Raw genomic sequence first — 24,476 nt, forward strand, 5'->3', positions numbered from 1 at the left:
TTAACTCCTGCTGGAGGAAATGAGAAACCTTATTCCCACAAAAGAGTCTGGATCTCCTTTTTCTGTTCTCTTACCCATGTAATCTCTAATCTCTCCCCCGTTTTTTTTTAAAGAAATCTTTTTAATGTTTTAATTTTTTTTTTCTAAAGAGAGAAGTAAAAATTTAATATATTGTCCCAATTATACTTGTCCTCAAAACAATACGAGCTTCTCTAACCATCTGAGCACAATTCTATTGGCATCCATTCCTTTGTTTTGCTTTACGAAGAAAAATCAGTTCTGCAGTATTTCATTTAAACCACATTATGTGATAGGGTTGGTCAGAAAATTCCTGCTGTTTGACATCACTTCCTTCCTGATTCTATTGACAAGCACAAGCTAGCAAACAAGGCACCAGTTACACCAAGGTAAACAATCATCAATAAAAATTCATAGATGAACATCATATGGATCTGTCTGATTAGTTGCTCGAGGTAATTCTTACAAAGATACCCTTTCAAATAGATTTGCATTGTTATAAATATGATATTAACTCACTCTCACGTCACTTATATAATTATTTACATGAACTCTTCATGGAACCACTTAGACAATGCAAAGATTTGGGAATACAACGCCTTTTCCTGTCTTGCCAAATATGGAAGAGTAGGTGTTGGAGATTCTCCTTTGCACTTCTTCAGAGAAATGTATTATGATATTTGGTACCTTCAAGAGACACGTTTCCCTTAATTTGATAAATCACACAATCATCACCATGTGCCAATGAAAGATGACGGGTTGCGTTGAGCCTTCTGCTTGAACTGTTTTTTGCTCATGCACCATGCCTTAGTGAACGTACTCACCTATTCACAGATGAAACAATATGATCAATGAATTCGACGGGAAGAGTCAAATGGGAAAAGATTAAATAACATGATTAAAAAGAAAGAACGCAAGAGTTCTGCATTAAGGATTTACGCATTGTAGACAGAAAATTGCCTGCATCATTACATTCACAAATCACCTTATGACGAAATCTATAAAGTTGAGGTTCTGCAGAATGGTGTCAAATTGTTCATCGACGTCTAGGGATTACTACAAAGTGGTCATGTGCTAGTTCCAGATGAAGTCAAGAGAAAGCAACTCTAGCTCAATACTTTTCACTAACAATCCACTAGTGCACGAGGATAGGCTGCTTAAATGGCAACTTCATGAGGGAAATGCCTTCTGATGCAGAATTTTAAGGCTAGCACCACATATATATAACTACCAAGGGAAATAAACAGCTGTATTTGTCCTGAACATTTCACCCAACAAGCAATTGAGGGAAAAAATAACTCATTTGTCTTGCAACTTAGACATTGATAAACAGTAGTTCTTCAGTAAAAGATATGCCTGTAAGTATTCAAAGTAACATTCCACAACAATCTTCATCAAATTGTTAACTTAGTTATTCAGTATTGAATGTGGTGAAATTTGTCTTACATTACTAACTATCTTCGCACCAAACCAAGCAGAATCGGCACCATATGGAGGGGGAAGGACCTTTATTCCCTTAGACATGTACGTTGGAAGAAGTTTCTGGAGCTCTTTCTCTAACCTCTCTGCAATTGAATGATTATAAAATACATTTGTTCAACCATGTAGTGAATTGCAGTTCCTAACTAAGAAAAGAACAGTAATAATCCGACAGCAGTGCAAAGTGCCATTGTGGAAGTACAAAGTATACTATCCAGCACTTCAATCAACAGATTCTCAGGTATGTACCTGGCAGACCAGGTAAACATGAAGTTCCACCAGCCAAAACCACAGTTTTGAACCAAGTATCATCACTGACCACCTCTGAGCTAAAACAGTGATCCATACAGAGAGCAACTGCTCGATGCAGACCCATGGCACGCCTGTAATCCAAGATATACAATATAGTACAAACAATTCTGATGAGATTTCTCCAGGAATTATGAAATGCCACAAGCATAAAATACATATTGCAAATGCTACAAGAGAATAGATATAGGCATATAGCACATATAATGTGTTATATTATATTATATATACATATACACCCATATAAAAAAAACTCCGTTAAAACTTAAAACCAAGTTTTAACACATATCTGTCTATCTATCTATCTATTCCTTGGGATTGGTTTATTACCATCAAGGTAATTTCTAAAATTTTAACATAGAACTTTGTAGCCCAACTGACATACATATACTGTATAGATAGATACATATAGGCGACTAAAATATTTGGAAATAGATTTGACACTCCTATAGGCACTGACCGGAAAAGAGTATGAAACATTTAGAAAATGCTACCAGAAGAGCATGTAGGAAACAAAATCTTCTTGCAAAATTCTAATTACCACAGAGTCTAATCATCAGCTCTTCTTCCAGTGCTCTGAACTGAACACCTGTTCGGTTAGCAGGTCAAATTTCCTTCACAATGACAAAATTGTTTAACAAACAGGCTATAAAGGCTCAAACCATGTATCCTAGCATGGCATGAGATTTGACCTGGATCAATAGCATGTTTGCATCTTTTAACCCAGAACCCACCCATAATAGTTTCGGATCATCAGCTCTTCTTCCAGTGCTCTGAACTGAACAACACCTGTTTGGTTAGCAGGTCAAATTTCCTTCACAAACAGGTTAGAAAGGCTCAAACTATGTATCCTATAAAGGCATGAGATTTGACCTGGAGCATATTAAAATCTTTTAACCCAGAACCCAACCAAAACAGTTTTGGATGGATCTGCTTTTGGCCATTTCTGATGCATGGGCTGTTGCCTCTCTTTAAGTTATCTTTGTTCAAGAACTGAAGGCGAACTGATGGATTTCATCCTCATTTTCCTGCCAAAGTGTCTTTACTCATCTTCCAAGAAGAAGCATGTTGCTGTAATCTGTATATAAAGGGCCTTTACTGTAGGAATAGTAGTTGCACCAAATTATTGGAACATTTTTGTTCAGATTCCCAGCAGGTATCTCTTACTTTATTCCTTAAATATGTATAACTTTTACAGATATTTATAGGACTATCAACATAAAAGAAACAAAATTGAGCTAGTTCCCTCTACTGAGGAACCGGCTTTAACAAGTTATCCCAGCTACTTTCATCCTAAATCAATCTTGTTGTTCTGTTTTAGCATGTTCCAGGCACACATACGATACATAACCTGCCCCATTAACTATAAATCAATGCCGTCAAAGAGGTCTCTAGCTTGTCCAGGTTCTGTAACTTGTATCAAGTCCTCCATTAGTCCCATAAATGGGCATGCACTATTAAAGACAGCAGAAACAAAAATGTCTAAAACTGCAGGCTTAAATTTTGCCTACAAATACTACCAAAGATTTATAAAATTTTTACTAAAGATTGAGCAAAGAAAGTTGAGGCCAATCAGCCTTGAATGTGGGAGATTGCAAAAACTCTTGCAACCAAGTTTGCATCCCATCAGGAATGCCCAACTGCACTAAAATACTAGGAGCTGCTTAGGTTATGCATGGCACAGATATGATGTTAAGTTCCCAGAAAAAGAGTGGCTTAAAGTGTACCTAACAAAAATAAATGACAATAACATCAAGTGAGAATGGAATCAAGTTTTTCACAATTAAAACATGTAACAAGTTATTTAGAAATTCAGTAAACCTCACATGGTAATCCATTTCGATGCTAATGACTAATAAAAATTCTATAGTGGAACAAGGAGGTATCAGAAGAATGAATAATGATCTCATAAGATTATTAGTCAGTAAAAATATCTGAAAGGATGCAGAAAGTTGAGGACCAACATCCTCATTGACAAAAGATACCTAAGATATGAAGACTGGCGAATCTGACTGAGTAACAAGAAGTTGAAGATCTCAATAGTCACAATGACTAATAAAGCATAACGAACAAGGAACCCATTTTATGCTACTAATAATCCATGCTATAGATATGCATTGATAGAACATCCGTTGTATAAATGATGAAAGCTTACACTCCTCCCATTTGAGGCTGGAAAAGTATCTCTGCTGTCTGGAACCGTTCTTCCGACAGAGTGAACCAACCTTCACCAGCAACCTCGCATGAAGCTTCTGTAACTTTCTGAAGTTCGGCATCATAATCAACTGCTACATAGCATAGTTTCTGCAAGTAATCAATATGCCAGCCCAGTTAAATGGAAGAGTATCAGCTTCATCATGTGTTTAATCAGCTGGGTGGTGGTATTCAGATATTAGCAACTCTAATTCTGGTCCACAGTGGAAGAACACCTATTATGGGTATCAGAAAGAAAAGAAGTTCAAGTAGTTGGTACATGTAGATAAGTAGAAGTTGCCTGCAGGGTTATGAATGGTTTTGCACATCTCTTTCTTTGTGCAGACTCTGAACTTATTTGTAGATGGGGTGGTTCATACCTCCTTGATTGTTCGAACAGTGTACAATGACTCGAAACTTATACTTCTTTGTTGCATTAGCTCCCTTAGAAATCCAGTAAGTTTTAAAGCACCCTGTCCCACAATTTCCACACCTATCTCATGCATCACTTTACCTCGAAGGACTGTCAAAAAGAAGCATCTGTAAGAACATAATTTAAAGCTATCATGAAGCACACATCATGGTTAAGCTACATATTCACTATTCAGCTCCAGCACCTAACAAAGGCTTTAATTTTGATATTCTTAAAAACATCTCTATATTTCTATTATAATTCAAGATGAAATTTAAATAAATATCCTTATTTATTTAATAGGGTACATGTTATCTTGTTTACTCAGTGGAACCAATAGACATGGAGGTAATAATTTTCAGAATAAATATATATTAAAAAAAAGGTAACAGGTTTCATAATAAATTGGAAAGAATGATCTTCCCTAATGTTTGAAACACAAACTTCAAAAAGTTTACATTTAATACTATGGAAGTATGAATTAAAGTTTTGGCCTATCCTAATCCATTCCCACAATAAGTACTTTTACTTGTTTTAGTTCGGAATTGCCCCTATCAAACCACATTGGGCAGGATTTGGACCAGTTACAGCTGAAACTTATATTATTAACAGGTTTGGATCTGACCCGGACGCATATTAATAATTACCCCTCGCCACCCCCCTCTCACTCTCAACTCTCCTCCCTTCGGTCTCTCTCCCTCTCTCAACTCTTCTCTCTCTTCCCTGCTCCCCTCTCTCCCTCTTCCCCCTCCCTCTCTTTCCTCCTCTCTCTTCCACCTTGCTACTTCAACATCCCCTATCTTTACTGCTACAGTAGCCATACGCACACGAGAGAAAGAGAGAGAGGTAATTTTCTTATTTATCCTATCATTTTTTTTAACTTTTGAATTTTCCCTGCATTTTATAACAATTTAAATTTTTTACATAATAAAATAATAATCTAATACTGAAACAACCAATATGACATAAATGTATCATTTTTCTATGCGGTCAATCCCGATCCCAAAACTAATACTTAAAAAACCTAGTTTTGTAGTGAAATTTTGGAATGATTTAGATTTTAGAGAAGGTTCCTAGTAACAAGCCCTAAGGTCAAGGTAGAGGTCAGGGTTTTACTTTTGACATATTAAACAATTGATCCAATGATTAATAAGTTTAACCTATTCTCTTTAAGTCACTTATCAGGACTTTAATGTCACTCAATTGTCCTGCTGAATTGTATTTCAATTTGTAGACCCTATCTAGACTTAATAACTGAACTTTTCTTCAAAATTTGTCAACTACTATAAGAAGTTAATCATTGAAAACAAATTTCTTATCATTTTAGATGTTTGGATATTGGATTAGAGCCTTGACATTAGAGCTCGATAAGGTTCAAAAAGACTTGAAATAATTATAATATATATATATATATATATATAACATGAGTAATATTTTTTATACTATACTATAATTTTGTTATATTCTAAGATTTACTTAAGTGCATTGTTATGTATTTTGATCTTATAGAGTCTAGTTCTAAATTTTGATTCTATTAATTTATATTTTTTTAATTAGGCCTTATTTAATCTTGATTGAAGCCTAGATCAAGCTTAATTTAATTCAAGTTTGATCAAGCATGAAATTTGACTTGAATTGAGTAAGGCTTAAAATTGCTTATTGATCGGCTTGTTTAGGCTCGAACTTGGCTCAAACTCGAAAGTAGCTCGAAATTGGCTCAAATTAAAATTATTTCAATTCAAACTTGATCACAGATATCGGCTCAAAATTAGTTTCAATTCACTCGATCAAGCTCAGCTCGGTTACAACCCTCAACTATAGTACTCTTTAGCCTCTCCAAATTATTTGTAAATTTTGATTTATTGTCTATTATGTGTGTGTTGCCGAAATAACAGCTAGCCACTTATTTCTTCATCAACCAATATCAGAGATTGATCTCAATTTTCCCAATTGGTGTCCTAGCTTGATCATGTCAGTTGGTGTGAGAGCTTGACCCTAGTTGATCTTGTTTCCTGGCTGAGCTTCTTTATTCCATTTGGAGTGTTAATTCTTTTCAATAAGACTCATCTATATTCTAATTGCGCCCTTCTATATATTTCCTATTCAACCTTTGTTTCTTTCCAATTGACAACTTAATCTCCAACTGAATAACCAAAAGAAACTAAAGTGGGGACCCAGCAGCAGTCATAAAGAACAGAATTTTGCACATAACACAGTCTGTCTCTTCTCTCCTGCATAGGGATGCCTCTCTTGCTTCAGTTTCATTGCCAGAGGTGTCCTCCTACAGCCTTTATATAGACCATACAGGCCTGATGGATTCAAGCAACCAGCTACATTTAGATTTCAGGGACAGTAAAAATATGATCATACTAGAATATTCTGGAATATAATAAGTTGTACCAGATAGTCAAATTAGTCGGATAGGATACATCCCCTTAAATTCTTATGTGAATGCTGAGATAAGGAAAATCACACATCACAGAGAACAAGAAGAGTACCTAAAATAACAGGTGGTACAAAGAATTATCTAAAAGAATTAGTTTAGCATCTAGATACTTTTAGTAGCATACAAAATAAAAAAGTGTAAGAATATGTATCTCAGAATACAGAAAGATCTCAGATATTGATAGGTGTAAGGAAGGTAAAATAAAACTTACTTGGGACAATAGAGGTCACATTGAAGCCAATATTGACAACTATCCCAGAAGTTTGTTTTGCAGCATACAAAGCTAAAATTGCCTGAAAAATGATAAAGTTACACTTTGCATAGAAACAAAATTGTCAATTCATAGTAACTAGTAAAAGATATGGAACAGGTATAAAACCAACAAACTTTACAAGTTTTGGTTGGTCGTCATTCATCTTGCCAAAAACTTAATAAACAAGTGAAATCAAAATATGTCAGAGATTTGTATGTCTTGTAGAAAGTAGAAACATATTCCGTTTTACAAAAAATAACAAGAACTGAACATCAACTGACTGACACCAGCAAAGAATCATCAACAGACACCCTCCACAAAGAAGAGTGAAAAAAGAAAGAATGAGAAGCAAGTTGTAAGCTAACCACAACTACCACCAAAAATGTTCGGAGTTATCACCAATAAGAATTTTCCAAATAAGAAAGGTGAGGCTGGATAATCATGGAGAAAACCTATGTGCCAAAGAGATACACAAGCAGGTGCTTATAAGCATGCTCCAACTTTACTACAATATTTGATGAATTCTTGGTGTGTGGTAGCTCCGACAAAGTGTGGTCAAGAAAAGATGAAACTATTGGAAAGAACACCACATATGCACAATCAACATTTCCGCAGTAATCAATTCCCAATTGTGATTCACATGCAAATAAAAATATCTACAAAAAGAAAAGGAATTCCCATATAGTAGAATAGAAGATCAATTGATTCAAGAGAAAATAATGACATGAGTTACATTCTATATAAGCAATTCCTCAAGCCAAAAAACCACCAAAAAAGGACATGTGGTTACATACATTCTAGATCAAGCAGAACAAGAAAAAGTAGAGAAAACTACAGGGAAAGATCTTAAACCAAGGATGGCCATGCCGGTTGGCACTTGCCATGCCGATTGTGGCACGGCACTTGGCACGACCGTATGCCGAGCTATGATGGTCTCCGTGCCAATATGGAGCTATTTTTATCTTAATTTTTCTTATTTTTATTAATTATCATCAAATCAACTTTAGTTATTTTTTAACAAATATAATATGACATATAGAGCCCTATTTTTTAAACTTTTTCTTAATTCCATCAATCATTATTAATCAACTTTAATATTATGTCTTTAATCATATTACGAAGTATTCAATCATATTATAGAATATTAATAATAGTTCTAATGAATGTATTCAATTATATTATGTATTGAATAATATTTGCATTTGAATATTACTTTATCTTTGATAAAATGGGTCATTTATTAAAAAATAATTTAAAGATAATAACAAAAAATGTAGGTGTAATATATATATTTAAATTAAAAACTAAAGATTGACATGCCAAAAATTCAAAAACATATCTAAATATCTTAAAATTTTCACTAAAATTATATTAAATATCGGTCAATAGTAATTTGCAATATTATTGAAAAACTGCATAATGAAGTGCGTTAGGTTAGTGTGTATATATAAGAGTACCTAGTTTATGATTTAAAATTTTTTTAATTTAAAAATTGAGTAAGACTATGTAAAATGTAAAATTAATAAATTTAAATTCATGAAAAAAAGGGGAGATAGCAAGAGAATCAAATTTTATCTAGGAAATTATTTAAGTTTGTAATAATTTATTACAACTGTGCAATGAAGAAATTTAAATAGCTAGTCATTTGAGATTACCTGCTCTCTCTAGCTTAATAATAAGGCTATTGTAATGTCTATAAGAACCAATTTACAGAGAATATACCTACTCTGATCTGGGGTGGCTGAAGGACTGCATAACCACATATGCAAATGCAGGTGCACAGAAATATGTGGAGATAGTAGTTGTATAAACTATAAAATATCAAAATTCATTAAATATATGATATTTAGCAGAATATTCTTCAGATTTCCAGGAAACCCTACATCACCATCTTAACAAGCGCTGAATCAAATAATCTAAGTGCAAGTCTTGACTAAATTGTTTTGTCTGTGCCAAACAAAGTCCATAATTTCACTATACGCTTGTCCTTATGATCTAGATCCTAGAGCAGTTAAAATATAGAACATGTTCATTGAAAAGCCAATACTACATGCCTGTTCACTGGGAAAAAAACAGGACTCATTCTTCACTAAAAGTTTATTAACAAACAGTCCGAGGCTAAAGATATTAAAACGAAACCATGAGGAGATTAGATAACAATAATCTAGTCAGCCAAGCATATAGTAGCTACTAAGCAGAAAACTCTCAAAGAGAACAGCTGAGCCATTAGTTGATGATTCGTCAGTAATTACAAGGTACAAACCTGACATGGAGCAACATAGCCAAAAAATAAAATAAAAATAAAAAAGTAAAGAACATCTAATATTCCTCCCTCTAGCTGATGCAAATGCTCTGTGGAACAAAATAAGATCAAAATGCAAAATTAATAATGACCAGATTCTGCTGCAAATTATGCCATCGGTCATATAAGAAAGGCAAACAGTCAAAAGGATTCTGAAAGTCCGTTATACGATTTAGATCTTTTGGGTATTTCATGAATCCATAAGTCAACAACAAATTACACTGGTGCACAATATTATTTGTCTAATATTAGTCTGATAGAAGTAATCATTATAGTAGCATCTATTAATCGATAATCCATCATCTAATAAAGCAGAAATCTAGAAACTCAACAAGTTAACTTACATACTTGATCAATGGCACAAACAGCAGGGACATTCATATCAAATAATACGGAGTATATTGCCTCTCTATACTGTTTCCGAGATGCCCTAGCAGATTCAGTATCTGAGAATAAATATTAAAGCCAGTATAAGTTGGAAGTTCTAACTACTTGACAGGAAGGAGAAATTGCCTCGACAAGAAGAAAGATCAGTATTCATATCTTATAAGCAAAAGCTCTTTCTTTACCAGAAATGATGCCCTTAATTTAATAAAGCTAATAGATCAACACAAAATCCAAGTCTCTGACATAGCAATTATGAAGAAACTCTGAATATGAACTTTTCAACATAACTACTTAATTGCAGGTAAATCTGCACCTATATTCTGATTAAATCTACTTGCATATACTGGCTTATTTAGTATCAACTACTACCCACACAAGTAACATTTTATTACACATAAATCTTAGGTTTAGACAAGCTATCAAATTTATCAAGGTTCTGAAAATAATTCAGTCTAGAAACTAGCCAGTTGACTAATTTTGGTTGGGATACCCAATCCCTTTCAGCCGATATATATTGTTTTTTTGGGCAGCCGATCCTGATCTAAGGCCATATGGCACTATAGATACAGTGTGTGCATAGAAACAAAGAAAACATAATATAGGCTGAAGCATGCTTGCTAATCCATTTCTTCAGTTATCTCACCTAATGAAAAGAGAAGCACTGTTGAATCCTATAATGTAAGTATCAAGCTAGCTACCAGAACTTTGATATTACAAGTATTGGAGGTCTTTAGATCAAAGAATACCAGTAAGTTATCCATGATTAGACAAATAGGTGATTGTAGAAAATCAAAATAATATGAAACTACCATACTATGATCTGCTTAATGGAGGTTTCAGATAAAGAAAAGCTGACAGAACTTGTCCTCAGGAAGCTAATTCTAATGGCAACAACATGATGATATAGTACTAACCATCAGAGTGGCAGATTGGAATTACTACTATGATTGGCTGAGAAGATGGCTTCACCTGCATCCTGCGATACCACTTTGTCAATATTCAATACCACGAAAGGTCATAACATCATAAGATATAAACATGTTTGGCATTACCCAATTAGCCTCATTAAATTTTTCCACTTAAACATCATGAACATAGAGTTAGGCCGCCAGACTGCTAAACATGCCACTATGTTGCAAGAATGGCTTACTTCTTCATATCCATCATGTATTTCATACAATTTTTAGAAGAGAGAAAATCTCATGTACGAGTTTTCCTGTAGTCGCTAAAGTAACATTACATGCCTGATCAAAATCATATTCAATCTGGTATAGAGAGCTGGAAGAGTAACATGAGATATCAACAGACCTTAGAATAATTCATCTAGAACTCAAATAAAACCTAACCTTAGATATCTAAGGTATAAGAAAAATACCTAATCTCCCAGTACTTCTACCTTAGGTATCAACTGAACTCCATTGAATTGCCTAGTTTTCAAGCTTCACCCAATACTACAGACACCCAACACTTGTCTCCGCCTCCAAATTTATCTTTGAGAGGTAGAGCAGTACACTCAGCAATCGTCCTCTGTCCCACATCCATTGCTCTCACTGTTTTGAATGACTCGCTCATCTTCTGCACACACCTTTGGACTTCCTCCTATTGCTTGTCTCCTATCACCACACAATCTTCCCATCTCTTCATTTCACCCTCAACAGTGACATGATATAACCCAACCCAGTACAACCTAGTCTACAACTAAGCTCTTCATTCCACCTATATGATCAACACTGCAAAGACTGGGCTCCAGATTAAATTGGAAGAAACATGGGTAGGAATAACATATCTTAGGACAGGCCGATGTAAATCTTCTCCCTCCCTCTCTCTTCTCTACACGTATGCTCTTCACATCACCTATACGATTAACATGGGACTGGGCTTGAGAGGAGATGAAGGAGACAAGGGAGGGAGAGTAGGTTATAAAAGAAAAGGCAATGAAAGACCACTACAGTATAGTTGAAGTAAGCTGTTGTCTGTTGAGTTAGCCTCCTCACTCTCCCTTCTCTTGCTACCGCTGCTTAAATATAATTTATAAGTTGATTTTGAATATCAACCGTAGCTGCAGTACTTCCCAAAACTGGAATACTACCTATGGGATCTCCCCCCACCTCCTCTGTATTGCTGCTGCTGCCTATATGACAACATCATCCCATGGGACCTCTGCATCCACCATATCTTTTACCTTCCATCTTGTCCGACTTGAGAATGACTATCCTGGAGAAGTAATCCTATGATGCCATGCGATTCAATGTTTTCATGATTTTATCTTGTTCTGAGCATGGTCTTGTGCTTGCAGACGTGGTAGTTCCTTTATATATGTTGTACTGTATATATATATATATATATATATATATATATATATAGAGAGAGAGAGAGAGAGAGAGAGAGAGAGAGAGAGAGAGAGAGAGAGAGAGGGGGAGAGAGAGAGACTATATGGACCTCTGTTGATCCTTGCCATTCTTCTTGCCGTTGTTGCCATCTAGTTGCTCCCTCTTGGTGCTCTATGAACACGGAAGGAATCAAGAAAAATGACCAAGTACAATCCATTAGTGGCACTTAAATCCTAGCTCTGAGATCATCAGACATAAAGGCCTAATGCATTATGAGAGCTCATTAGTTAATTTTATGATAATGGAATAGGTTTTAGATTTTTCTTTTTTGGATAATATCACATCCAGTACCTCATGGAAACATTTCCTTTAAAAAGGAAGGGCAAAGCTATGTATATCTTGCCTTCCCAAATCCTGCCTCAGTGTTTTTTGCACTAGAATGCCTCACATAGAAAGTCCATTATTAAATTAGAGAGTATGATTTTTGCTTGGATCTACTTGAGTTTTTTTTCTATTTGAACTCTCATTTTTCAATTGCTATTTAGATTTGAGATAAATTGATGTTTCATCAATAGATCTTTGGGACTCATCCAGAAGAAAGCAATAAAATTCCTCTCCTTGTTCCCTCTATTTACAACTATCTTAATAAGAAGGTGAATAACTCCTTTCTTGTTCTTTTTTTTCCTAACGAACAGAAAAGAAAGTGAGCATTGGAGAACAATCTCTCGAAATCCATGATGTCTAAAACTACGATTTACGTGATTCCAGACGAACAACAACAAAAAAATTGAAAGAATTTTCAATTTAGCATTTGTAAAAATTATTTTTAGATAATCCAATTTGATTGAGATAACCTTTTTAAAAATCTGAAAATATTAGACTGATAAACATGTCCTTTTTTATATTTTGTGATGAAACGGTAATGCTGTAGGAAAAAGGAAAAAGTGGAAACCATTTAGAGACTCACCCCCGGGGCAAAACTACTTTGGGAACTACTATCTTCAAGTTAGATTATGCCATGAACAATACTAGAAGCATCAGAATAGTTCTGGACAAATGCCTTAAAAACCATGGCTTCAAGATGATATAGCATTATTAAATGATAGAGGAACTATAATACTGAACCATGATATGTTGGAAAAGGAGAGATTCAATTTCTTTTTTTGATGTTTCTTGCAACGGTGGCCATGCCGGTACGTGCCATCGGCACTTCCCATGTCGATGAAGGCATGGCCTTGTGCTGACCCATGATGATCGACACGGATTTTAAAAAAAAAAATTTTTACTAATAAAACTAATTTGGGGTGCACTAATAATAGAGTTTGTTCAATTTTTCTTGACTGATTATTTATATAAGTCTTTCTACATAGATCTAGCATTTTAGTGCTAGTTCTATGAAAAGTCTTTACAATGTAGGAATCAAAGGAAAATTTTGATTTCCCTAAAAAAAATTTCTCATTTTTAAAAATTCAAAGTTAATATATCAAATTCATTCAAATTGAGTTAAATTGGCATGAGAACATATTAGATTAACTCCATATGATTTTATTTGAACCCAAATATTATAATCTTAGCGAAAATTTCAGTATAATTAGATTTCCCCCAAAATATTCCCAAATTTTGAGAAATCCAAAATTAATATCTCAAATTCTGAAAAATCCAAAGTTAATATATCAAATTCATTCAAATTGAGTCAAATTGGCATGGAAACATATTAGATTAACTCCATGCGAGTTGATCTGAACCCAAATTTAATAATCTTAACTAAATTTCAACATAATTAGATTTCCCCCAAAAATTTTCAGAATTTCAATAAATCTGAAATTAAAATGTCAAATTCATTCAAATTGGATCAAAATTGATATAGGAACATGGTAGACTAACTATAACCTACTAGGCTTTGGTTCTAATTATTGAAATATTATTAATTAATGAATGTTTTCAATTATATTATGTGAATAATATTTCTATTTGACTATTGCTATTATTATAATAAAATAGATCGTTTACAAAATAATCCAAGGATGAAAGACTCTAATGTAGGCTTTAATACATATAATCAAATAAGAAAACTAAGAATTACCTTGCCAAAGACACCAAAAGTATCTCTAAATATTCTAAAATATTTATTAAACATATGCCAAAGGTGTGCCAATGCGTACTAGTGGCACACAAGGGCATGCAGACCGGAGATTGATACGACACATGCCTTCCACATAGCCATCCTTGGTTTATTGGGGTCACATTTTAGTGTTTAACGTCAGTAAATTCGAAGGGAAGAAAGGAAAAACAAAAAGAGTAGCTAAAGATTAGAGTACCATCTACAGTGACTACCAGATAAAGAAAGGATGAAAAAATAAAATGAAAAAATCATAGACCAAACCTGTTATAGATTGTCGAAAAAAAAGGGCGCAGCCTTGCATACATTGGGGACTCGATGTTGCCAAATTCCTGCAATCAAGACAGATTTAGATTATTAGACTTTACCATACATCCTTTGACACAAGGCACCAACAAGGAAGAAAAATAAGTATCTTAAAGATCACGCACTCAAGCACATCACTATTCCTGTTGACAAACTATATGGAATCTTACCAAAAAAGTTGCACAACGTCCAGAGGGACAAGCATACTTGCTCCAACCATACTTGCAATAGCCCGATCCACCTTGGCAAGGCCAATAAAGAAATAATTAATTGATTGAAGCTAATAATGGGGAATCTCAATAGTGAATTTCAAAAAGATGCAAGGACATACACCCAAGCTAGTAGTTCTTTTCACAAAAAGGGTATTTAAGTTAAATATTTATCTTCCATGCTTAATACAACCAAAATTAGCTGAGGTCACTTCAGTCTTGCCTTGAAATAAGATTGACACTAAATACAGAATATGAAGCTCAATTTCGTATCCCATAGAACAAGATTTACCCTCTGAATAATTTAAACATCAGCCGTTTATACTTGGTTTAATCAATTGACCTGCCCTAGACAGAACCAACATTATAAAAGATCAAGGGTTCAAATTAAGCATACATAACACCACTTAGGACTTAAGGCAATGCTCAACCAAATTAAAAGCCCAAATTTGTACAGAACTAGGTACTCAACAATGTCTTTGCCTTTTCAAAAGCAAGAATTAGATAAGGTCTTCGCCTTTTAAAAAGCAAGGGTTAGCAGTACAGTACCGAGATGAAAAGAAATAAAAAATAAGCGTAACCGAGAAAGAATAGTAGAAAAAAGAACATCATCTTAAGCATATTCTCTTCCTCAAACTACCATTAAGTACACTAAGTATCACACAACTAATAAAAAAATTCTAAACACTAATGCAAAGAACAAATTTTGTATCAACCTTAAAAAATTGTATTAGGGTTGTTAGTCACCAATTATTTTAAGACCCCGTTTGGTTTGAGACTAAGCCTCAAACTTGATTAATTAGTTTTATTTCTTAGTCTTGATTTGGGTACCTTAAATTAGTTTAAGATAATTTGGTGTTTGGTTCTAAACTAGTTTAAGAGTGTATTTATTATTTATGATGTGATGTGAAAAAGTATTGATTTTAGAGGGAAAGGAATGAGATGTGAATTTAATGGACAAAATTACCCTTCTCATGTAATGATGATAATCATTATTATAAGTTATGAATAATTTGTAGTGTCTATAATAGTCATTTGCGTGCTTAAGTGTAATTGTAGGCTTAAATGGATATGGGAGATATATTTGCCGGCTTAAGTGTAATTTGCAGGCTTAAATAAATATGGGAGATATATTTGCAGGCTTACAATAAATATGTGGTGTCTATAATAGTCATTTGCAGGTTTAAGTGTAATTTCAAATTATTTACAAACTTGTATGGTGTCTATAATAATAATAGCTTAAATGAATATGAAAGATATATTTGCTGCCTTACGTCTTTTATATAAGTATGCAAATTAAATCCGCAAACTGAACACACTAGGAGCAATTAAGCCCACAAATCCAATCTCCAAACTGAACATGTCTTGCGATTAAGCCCGCAAACGAAACACAATATTTGTGATTAAGCCCGCAAACGGAATTGTTCTCTCTCCATTTTTCTTGCTGAGAGAGGAGAGAGGAGAGAGGAGAGGAGAGGACAATGATGATGAGATTAGACATGATTTGACAAATCTCAGTATACGGACTTATTCTTCTTATTTGTAGACTTCATATTCTAAGCCAACAAATAATCCGACTAAGCCCGCAAATATATAACATATAAGCCTACAAATGTCAGAGTAGTGACTCATCATGATTTTTTTAATTTTTTTTTAAAAATAAACCTCACATGATATTTTTTTATTACACAATCGTTGATGTGTACGGTTAATTTATAATAGCAATTTTTTTCCGTACGCCTGCAATTTAAGCCCGCAAAACAACGTTTGTTGGCTTCTTTTATAAGCCAGCTAACTAGCCTTTGCTGCCTTCTAAACTCGCAAATCAGCTAATTTAATTAACCTTAATCCTGCAAATTTATTTTTAAGCCTACAAAACAACATTTTTTAATAACCAACAAGTTACTTTTATTTTATATATTTTTTTATTAAACCTACATTAAACGATATTTTTAGTAAAAATGTTCTAAAAATAATTATATTTTATCTGCTAAAATAATTTACACTATTTTTAAGTAACTTTTATTTTATTTCTAAGTTTCCCATTACATCAGAATATAATATTTACAATATAAACATTTGAGTATTTTGAAAGAGATGAGAGAAAGGAGAAAAGAAAAAAAAAGAGAAGAGATAAGATTCACAAGATATTATACTCATGTCAAGGGTAAAATTAAAATCAAATTAAAAAAATAATAAAATTTATATATTAGAGGACTGAACTTGATTAATGAAAATAAAGTTATTTTAGTGTTTGATTACTAAACTGATTTATGAGTCACTAAACTAGTTTATGAGTCACTAAACTAAGGGCTAAAAGTCTAAGCTAATAGAGAACAGTGAATCTTTTATACTCAACTCTAGGCTTGAGAGATTTAAATAAGCCCAAAAAGTAGATTTATATTTAATGGGCGGGGATCTTATATCTTAAATGACAGATGATAGACCTAATCATGATTCTCGATAGACCTAATCATGATTCTCAGCATGGATAGCCATGCAGGTCGGCATGGGGCATCATGGTTCTTAGCATGGATGGCTATGCAGGTCGGCATGGGGCATCATGGTTCTTAGCATGGATGGCTATGCAGGTCGGCATGGGGCATCATGGTTCTTAGCATGGATGGCTGTGCCAATTTGCAATTTATAATTTCCCTTTTTTATAAACTTTAAAAACTAATATGGGATATTCAAATAATAAATCTAACTCAATTTTGATAGATAGACTATATAAATCTAGCATTGGTATTATATATATTAAAAGTAAGGAATCAATGGGAATTTATTTCCTCTATTTTCTTCTTCAAATTTCAAAAAATAAAATTTAAAATTAATATGTCAGATTCATTCAAATTGGTTAAAAGTTGATATCAATATATCAAACCAACATGCCATGTGCGCGAACTACAAAGTCCTTGGCACGACAATTCTTGGGTTCATCAACTAGCATTATTCAAGCCCTTAGTTTCATTTAATCATTGGGAACATTCCAATATGTGCAAAGAAAACCAGGGACAACCGAGCAAATAACCCTCACAATATCAAAAGCACTAGATAAGTGTGCATAAAGAAGACCATGGTTCGCAGCAAAATCCAAAAAATCGAGATCAACCTTTCGAAAAAACAATACGTATTGACTAGATCAGCCATATCGGTCGTATCGGTTACTTAGATTAGATTGAACTTTTTAATTATGTACAATTTAAATATTATTTAAAAATATAAAAAAAATTCTAAAAATTTAGAAAAAAATATAAAAAAAATGAAAACTATGATGTAGTGAAAACTAAAAAGAAGAAAATTTTAAAAAGAAAAGCGAGTGATAAAAACCAAACAAAAAAAGATAAATCAAAGTGTAGTGAAGAAGAAGAGAAGGAAGAGAGTCAAAGAAATGAAAAAAACTAAGATAAATCAAAGTATAGTGAAGAAGAAGAGAAGGAAGAGAGTCAAAGAAATGAAAAAAACTGAGATAAATCAAAGTGTAGTGAAGAAGAAGAGAAGGAAGAGAGTCAAAGAAATGAAAAAAACTGAGAAAACTGAAAAAAAATAATATTTAAAAATTATATACTGGATTTTGCCAAAGCCATATCTCTCCATAAGAGAAACAAAAAGAAAAAAAAGAGTGAAAGAGAGAGAATTTAGATCGGAATTGGATTGAGATCGGGTTAGATCTGAACTCTCTCTCTTTCTTTTTTTCACTCCTTCTCACTCTCACTATTTACTCTTTATCTCTCTCTTTCTCTTTCACTCTCTTTTTTTTTTTTCTCTCCTTCTCTTTCTCTTTCACTCTCAAAACTATCAAACAGTTTAGGAGTGACAATGCTCCTGAATTCCAGTTCACTGAGTTCTTTCAATGCAAAGGTGTTCTTCACCAATTTTCCTGCGTCGACAGACCTGAGCAGAATTCAGTGGTTGAAAGGAAACACCAGCATTTGCTCAACGTTGCTCGAGCTTTATTTTTCCAATCCAAAGTTCCTATTCAGTTTTGGAGTGAATGCGTATTGACTGCTACATTCCTGATCAATCGTACTGCCATACTCTCTCCTTTATCAAATTCCTGTGGATTACAACTCTTTCAAAGTGTTTGGCAGTCTTTGTTTTGCCTCAACTTTATCTTCTCACAGGACTAAGTTTCAACCAAGGGCCACTGCTTGTGTCTTTGTTGGATATCCACCAGGATATAAACTCTATGACATTACTTCTAAAGTTTTTTTTATTTCCAGAGATGTTGTCTTCCATGAACATTTATTCCCCTTTCATAACATCTCTTTTGCTACAGAACTTCTTGATCCATTTCCAAATCTAGTTTTACCTCATATTTTCTCAAACTTACCTTCTTCAAATGAATCCCCAAATTCTACTTTACCTAATTTCATTGATCATGCTACTAATACTTCTAGTGATCATGCTATCATTGATCATGATACTACTGATCATACTGATCATGCTACTACTATTGATTCTAACAAACATGTTCCTGAGCCTTCTCATCATGATAACCCTCCTCCTAGAAAATCTTCTAGAACCATAATACCTCCCACTTATCTAAAAGATTTCCACTGTAATCTTTTATCCAAAACAACTCTCCCCCCTTCAAACACACCATACCCTATATCCCAATATATCTCTTATACAAATTTGTCCTCATCTCATAACTCTCTCATTCTCAACATTTCTGCTCATGAGGAACCACAGTTTTACCATCAAGCTGTTAAGCATGCTGAATGGAGAGATGCTATGAATGCTGAATTAGCTACTATGGAAGCAAACAACACTTGGACTGTCACTGTTTTGCCTAAAGGCAAACATTCCATAGGGTGTAATTGAGTTTATAAGGTCAAATATCACTCAGATGGGAGTATTGAACGACATAAAGCAAGATTAGTTGCTAAAGGCTACACTCAACAAGAAGGATTAGACTTCATTGAAACCTTTTCTCCCGTCGCTAAGTTGGTAACTGTTAAAGTACTCTTGGCAATTGCTTCAAATAACAATTGGCCATTGATCCAGCTTGATGTTAATAATGTCTTTTTACATGGTGACTTGTTTGAGGAGGTTTACATGGACTTACCTCTTGGTTATTTGCAATCACATCCTATTGCTAAAGGGGAGAAACTTGTATGCCGATTACACAAATCAATTTATGGATTAAAGCAGGCATCTCGTCAGTGGTTCTCAAAGTTTTCTCAGGCACTTCTTCATCATGGATTTCATCAATCCAAGTCAGATTATTCATTATTCACTAAAGGATCTGGAACAAATTTCATTGCTCTCTTAGTTTATGTTGATGATATAATCATAACAGGTTCTAATCCTCAAGCTATTACTTCTCTCAAAGAGTTTCTTAATACTCATTTCAAACTTAAAGATTTAGGTAAGCTGAAATATTTCCTTGGTCTTGAAATTGCTCGATCTGCAAAAGGGATTTTTCTCTCTCAAAGACATTATACACTTCAATTGCTGCAATTGAAGATATAGGCTTTCTTGCTTCCAAACCAGCTACTTTGCCTCTGGATCCTAAACTCAAATTGAGTTCTTTTGAAGGAGATCTACTTGAAGATGCATCATTGTATCGAAGGCTTGTAGGAAAACTGCTATATCTCACAATTTCCAAGCCCGATATTACCTTTGCAGTTCACAAACTTAGTCAGTTTGTGACCAAGCCTCGACAACCACATCTAGCTGCTATTCATCATCTTCTTCGATATCTAAAAGCTACCCCTGGTCAAGGCTTGTTATTTTCCCCATCCTCCTCATTTCAACTTCGTGCATTCTCTGATGCAGATTGGGGTTCTTGTCTTGATTCTAGAAAGTCAGTCACTAGATTTTGTATCTTCTTAGGAGACTCCTTAGTCTCTTGGAAAGCTAAGAAGCAAACAACTCTTTCTCGCTCTTCTGCAGAAGCTGAATATAGAGCTTTAGCCTCTACAACTAATGAGCTTATTTGGATTCATCAACTTCTCCAAGACTTTCAGATTACATCTTCAGCTCCTACTCTCCTCTTTTGTGATAATCAAGCTGCCATTCACATAGCTTCCAATCCTATTTTCCATGAGCGAACTAAACACATCGAGATTGATTGTCACTTTGTTCGGGACAAACTTTCTGAAGGAATTTTGAAGCTTCTGCCTATTAGAACAACTCATCAACTTGCTGATGTGTTTACAAAAGCTCTGCCAGCTTCTCTTCTTTTTCCATTACTACACAAGATGGCCATCTATGAGCTCCTGAGCCCATCTTGAGGGGGAGTAACAGAATTAATAACAGAATTAGTTAGCATATTGTTATGCTTGTACAGCTGCCTGTAACTATTGGTCTCAACCTGATAGTTAGTTATTAGCCAAACTCTTTATATATAGTTTCTTATCTTGTAATAGAGGTAGAGCTGAATACAAAAAGTTTTTTTTTTCTCTCTTTTTTCTCTCCTTACCATATAGTCATTGTTCTTTTTACGGAGAGATCTAGTTCTGACGAATTATAGATGAACTCTGGTATGTAATTTTTTTTTTATTTCAGTTTTTTCATTTCTTCTACTCTCTCAGTTTCTTCTCTTTTCTTCTTTTTCTTTCTTTCTTTTGTTTGATTTTCTTTCACTCGCTCTCTCTGATTTTTTTTCTTTTCAGTTTTCCATCATAGTTTTTCTTTCTTTATTTTCTTATTTTTTATCATTTTTTTCTAAATTTTTGAATTTTTTTGTATTTTTAAATAATATTTAGAATTTAAATAATTAAACAAATTCCAATCCAATCCTCGACCCAATCCTGATTTTTGAACCTCGACATAATAACAAACAAGAATAGAGAATCTCAAGTAGAAATTACAAGAAGTCCAATATGAAGTATATTAAGGTTTACCGTCAACAATAACAGAACCTGGAACCATGGCACGACATCCATAAATTTGCATGAATGATAGCTCTGAGGTGGCACCATAGTACATCCTGCAGCATATGGTAATAATAACTTATCAAAGTTAAAACTTAATAGTGGTGACAGAAGCAAGTCTACCACGTGAGGAGGTTATTTGCTAGGAAAGATTATCTTTAATTTGCTGCAACTGATAGTGGAACAACTAGAACAGAATGACATGTCCATCCTTTTTATGTTTTAGTTGCTCTTTCTCTTCTTTATGTTTTAGTTGCTCAACAATTTGATGCATAAAACAAGGCTGACTTATAACAGTTTGGTATAATTAAAGTTTTAGATTAAAGAAACTACATGACAATCAAATGACACACTGGAGGAAGTTCTACATTTTAACCACCATGCGTCCAAGTCTCTATGCAATGTCCTTATCATTTTCCCTTCTTGTCAAATTATCTGTCCAAGATAATAAAAGTACTCCATCTTATGTGCTTCTTGTCCATCAAAGATTTATTCTTTCTCTATTTTGACATCTTTGATTTACTGAAATTGATTCAATCTTAGACTCTCTTATGTTTAAAACTTTAGAATTCCAATTTTTTATACTTAATATTAATCCTCCATGTTCATCTGTTAAATAATGTCGCCAATAAACAATATATCTTATGGAAGCTCATCTTGAATATCTTTAGCTACTTCATTTCTAACCAATGCAAACAAGGACTTGATGTTGAATCTTTTAATAGGAGGCCCACCAGTCTGTCGTCCAGTCATACTAGATAGCTCCGTTATCTGTATCTTAGTCCACACCAGTGCATTAAGAAGCCATTTCTTCCCTAAAACCAACTAGATTAATACCTTATCACAAGACTTTCCTAAATCTCAAAAATGCCACATTCAAGTTCTCATCTTTCCCTATTTTTCTCCAAATTTAGAAAGTAAATTGCTTCTAAAGTTCTACTAGATTGATTTTCATATACGTCACATTCCACCTCTTACCTTTTTGCTTAATTATTTTCTCCCAGAGTTCTCTACAATGACTACAATTTTGATGCTGTCATGTATTTGCAAGTTTGTATAACTCATTTACTTCATGTTTTGTTTCCAAACTGTTCCTTCTCTACTCATAGAAGAGAATTTTACTTCTCAAAATTTTGTAAAATATAACAGTCAACCAAGCTAATACAATACCTCATAAGAACCCTCCAAAATGGTAGACTTGATATATTTTTAAAACAATTACAAAAGGGAAAACAAAATTTAGAAGAGGTTAGAGTTCAAATTGTTGCATTTTTGCACTCATTATATATGCCACATATTCATAATCACTTCCACAGATAGAAAAAATACAGTGAATACTACAAATAGTTAACATTACTCCAACAAACATTCACTCACAAAGAGGAAAAAACCAATCTCATATTTCGTAAGAAAAAGAAATTAAACCCCAACTTACATCATAGGAAAGCCGGATCGCAAGTGGGTCTCGGCGAAGACCAAGCAATCCCAGGGCTCCTTCCCACTCTGAAGGAAGAAGATCCACAGCCTATTGTCCGAAACCAACAGCCTCCAAGACTTGCACACGAGGCTCGTCCTCGCGGCATCCCTGGGCCCAAGAAATCTAAGGATTTGCATGAAGACATCGATGGGGATGAGATCGAATGCCCCCAGCGAAGGGTGGCCCTCCGGGAAATCGGGCAAGCTCCGGCCCGAACTGGACGCCGAGCGGCTCAGGACCGAACCCCAAACCTTCCGCAGCAGCAAAGACATCGAACTACCCACAAATTCCACGATCTGATGTTGGCGAGCCGATATATTAGACCAAGGTGTGATCTTTTAGGACCAAATCACAAGAATTTTCAGATCGAGTCCTCCCCCATTTCGTGGGACTAGGGCTTTAGATTTGGGGAAGAAGGCGAAAGGGGAGGAGGAGCGGAGCCGGCTAACGTGAGCCCGAGAGCGGTGAGCGCCGTGCACGTGGCTGGAGAAGAAGCCACGAAAGGGGGAGTACGGGGAAACGGTGGATTTAGTAGCCACGTGTTCAGATGAGGAATGGGTCTGGTGAAGGTAGTTAGTTTCGTTGATGTATCTGCGCCGCGGACTCGGACGCTCTTCAATCTTTCCTATTATCCGGGGAAAACATATTTATCCAATTTGGATAAACCCATGAGCTTTATATTTGAGAATATATATATATATATTTTTTTTTTTTTAAACATACACCCCTGATAAAAAGCTTTTTGATTTAAAAGTATATAGCTATATTTTTTTTCTTAGTTTAAAGAAATATATATAAATATTTTTTAGTTTTAAATGGTGTATATATACGTAAAACAATAATAATGTTGGAGTCTAAGTAAAATTATCCTTTAAATCTTTTATACTATACTGCTTTAGAATTACTACCCTTTTATTACAAAAATATTAGAATATTAAATTATTCCTGAGCTACTTACTCTTTGTATGGAATGTGGATTCCAATTATAGACCGGGAAGATGGGTGAGTCAGCATACTTTTTTAAATCGTTATTTTTGTGGATGAACGCTAAGGGTGTTTTGGTCTTTGGGTCGAAATTCGGCAGAATTTATTGACGCTAATAAGAATCTATTACAAAGTGATCTAAAATATTTATGCTAAACGTATGGAAGATAATTAGAAATAAAGCTAACAATAAAGCATTCGGCATGAGCCAGGCTTGGGCCAGATTCAGAGTCAAATAAGTAGACCAGACCGACCCGACACGGCCCAAATGAAGCTCTACTATTGTCGGCTATGTTTAATTTGTTAGGAAAATTTTCAAATAACACCCTATATTTTCTCTATTTTCTTATTAACGTCTCGTCCTTAAG

At 34.3% G+C, this 24,476-nt stretch overlaps 1 protein-coding gene across 6 annotated transcripts; it reads right to left on the reverse strand.

Moving 5' to 3' along the window:
• Positions 1-397: 397 nt before the first annotated feature.
• On the reverse strand, positions 398-23,690 carry LOC140788747 (actin-related protein 8). 6 transcript variants are annotated; one of them, XM_073138157.1, is made up of 12 exons: positions 23,083-23,680; positions 21,618-21,703; positions 14,725-14,795; positions 14,513-14,580; positions 10,714-10,775; positions 9,761-9,858; positions 7,069-7,150; positions 4,380-4,522; positions 3,962-4,110; positions 1,747-1,880; positions 1,465-1,583; positions 398-842 (listed from the first exon to the last, which is right to left on the reverse strand). In XM_073138157.1, the coding sequence occupies exons 1-12, from the start codon at positions 23,394-23,396 to the stop codon at positions 750-752; spliced, it is 1,419 nt and encodes a 472-aa protein (XP_072994258.1). In that variant the 5' UTR covers positions 23,397-23,680; the 3' UTR covers positions 398-749. The 6 variants fall into 6 exon arrangements, 1 of the variants encoding a protein (XP_072994258.1); XR_012109088.1 differs by lacking the exons at positions 398-842; positions 1,465-1,583 and adding exons at positions 2,348-2,595; positions 2,680-2,834 and having other exon boundaries at positions 23,083-23,690; XR_012109085.1 differs by lacking the exons at positions 398-842; positions 1,465-1,583 and adding exons at positions 2,348-2,595; positions 2,680-2,884 and having other exon boundaries at positions 23,083-23,690.
• Between the last annotated feature and the right edge of the window lie 786 nt (positions 23,691-24,476).

The sequence above is a fragment of the Typha latifolia genome, chromosome 5, assembly GCF_019914945.1.
Source record: "Typha latifolia isolate L0001 chromosome 5, TyphaL0001v2, whole genome shotgun sequence".
Lineage (NCBI taxonomy): Eukaryota > Viridiplantae > Streptophyta > Magnoliopsida > Poales > Typhaceae > Typha > Typha latifolia.

Coding starts and splice junctions, on each gene's coding strand:
- LOC140788747 (XM_073138157.1), bottom strand. CDS start 23,396: ATGTCTTTGCTGCTGCGGAAGGTTTGGGGTTCGGTCCTGAGCCGCTCG. Junction 9,859..10,713: donor TCCAATCTGCCACTCTGATG/GTTAGTACTATA, acceptor ATTTATTCTCAG/ATACTGAATCTGCTAGGGCA. Junction 1,881..3,961: donor CAGCCTCAAATGGGAGGAGT/GTAAGCTTTCAT, acceptor CTTGGATTACAG/GCGTGCCATGGGTCTGCATC.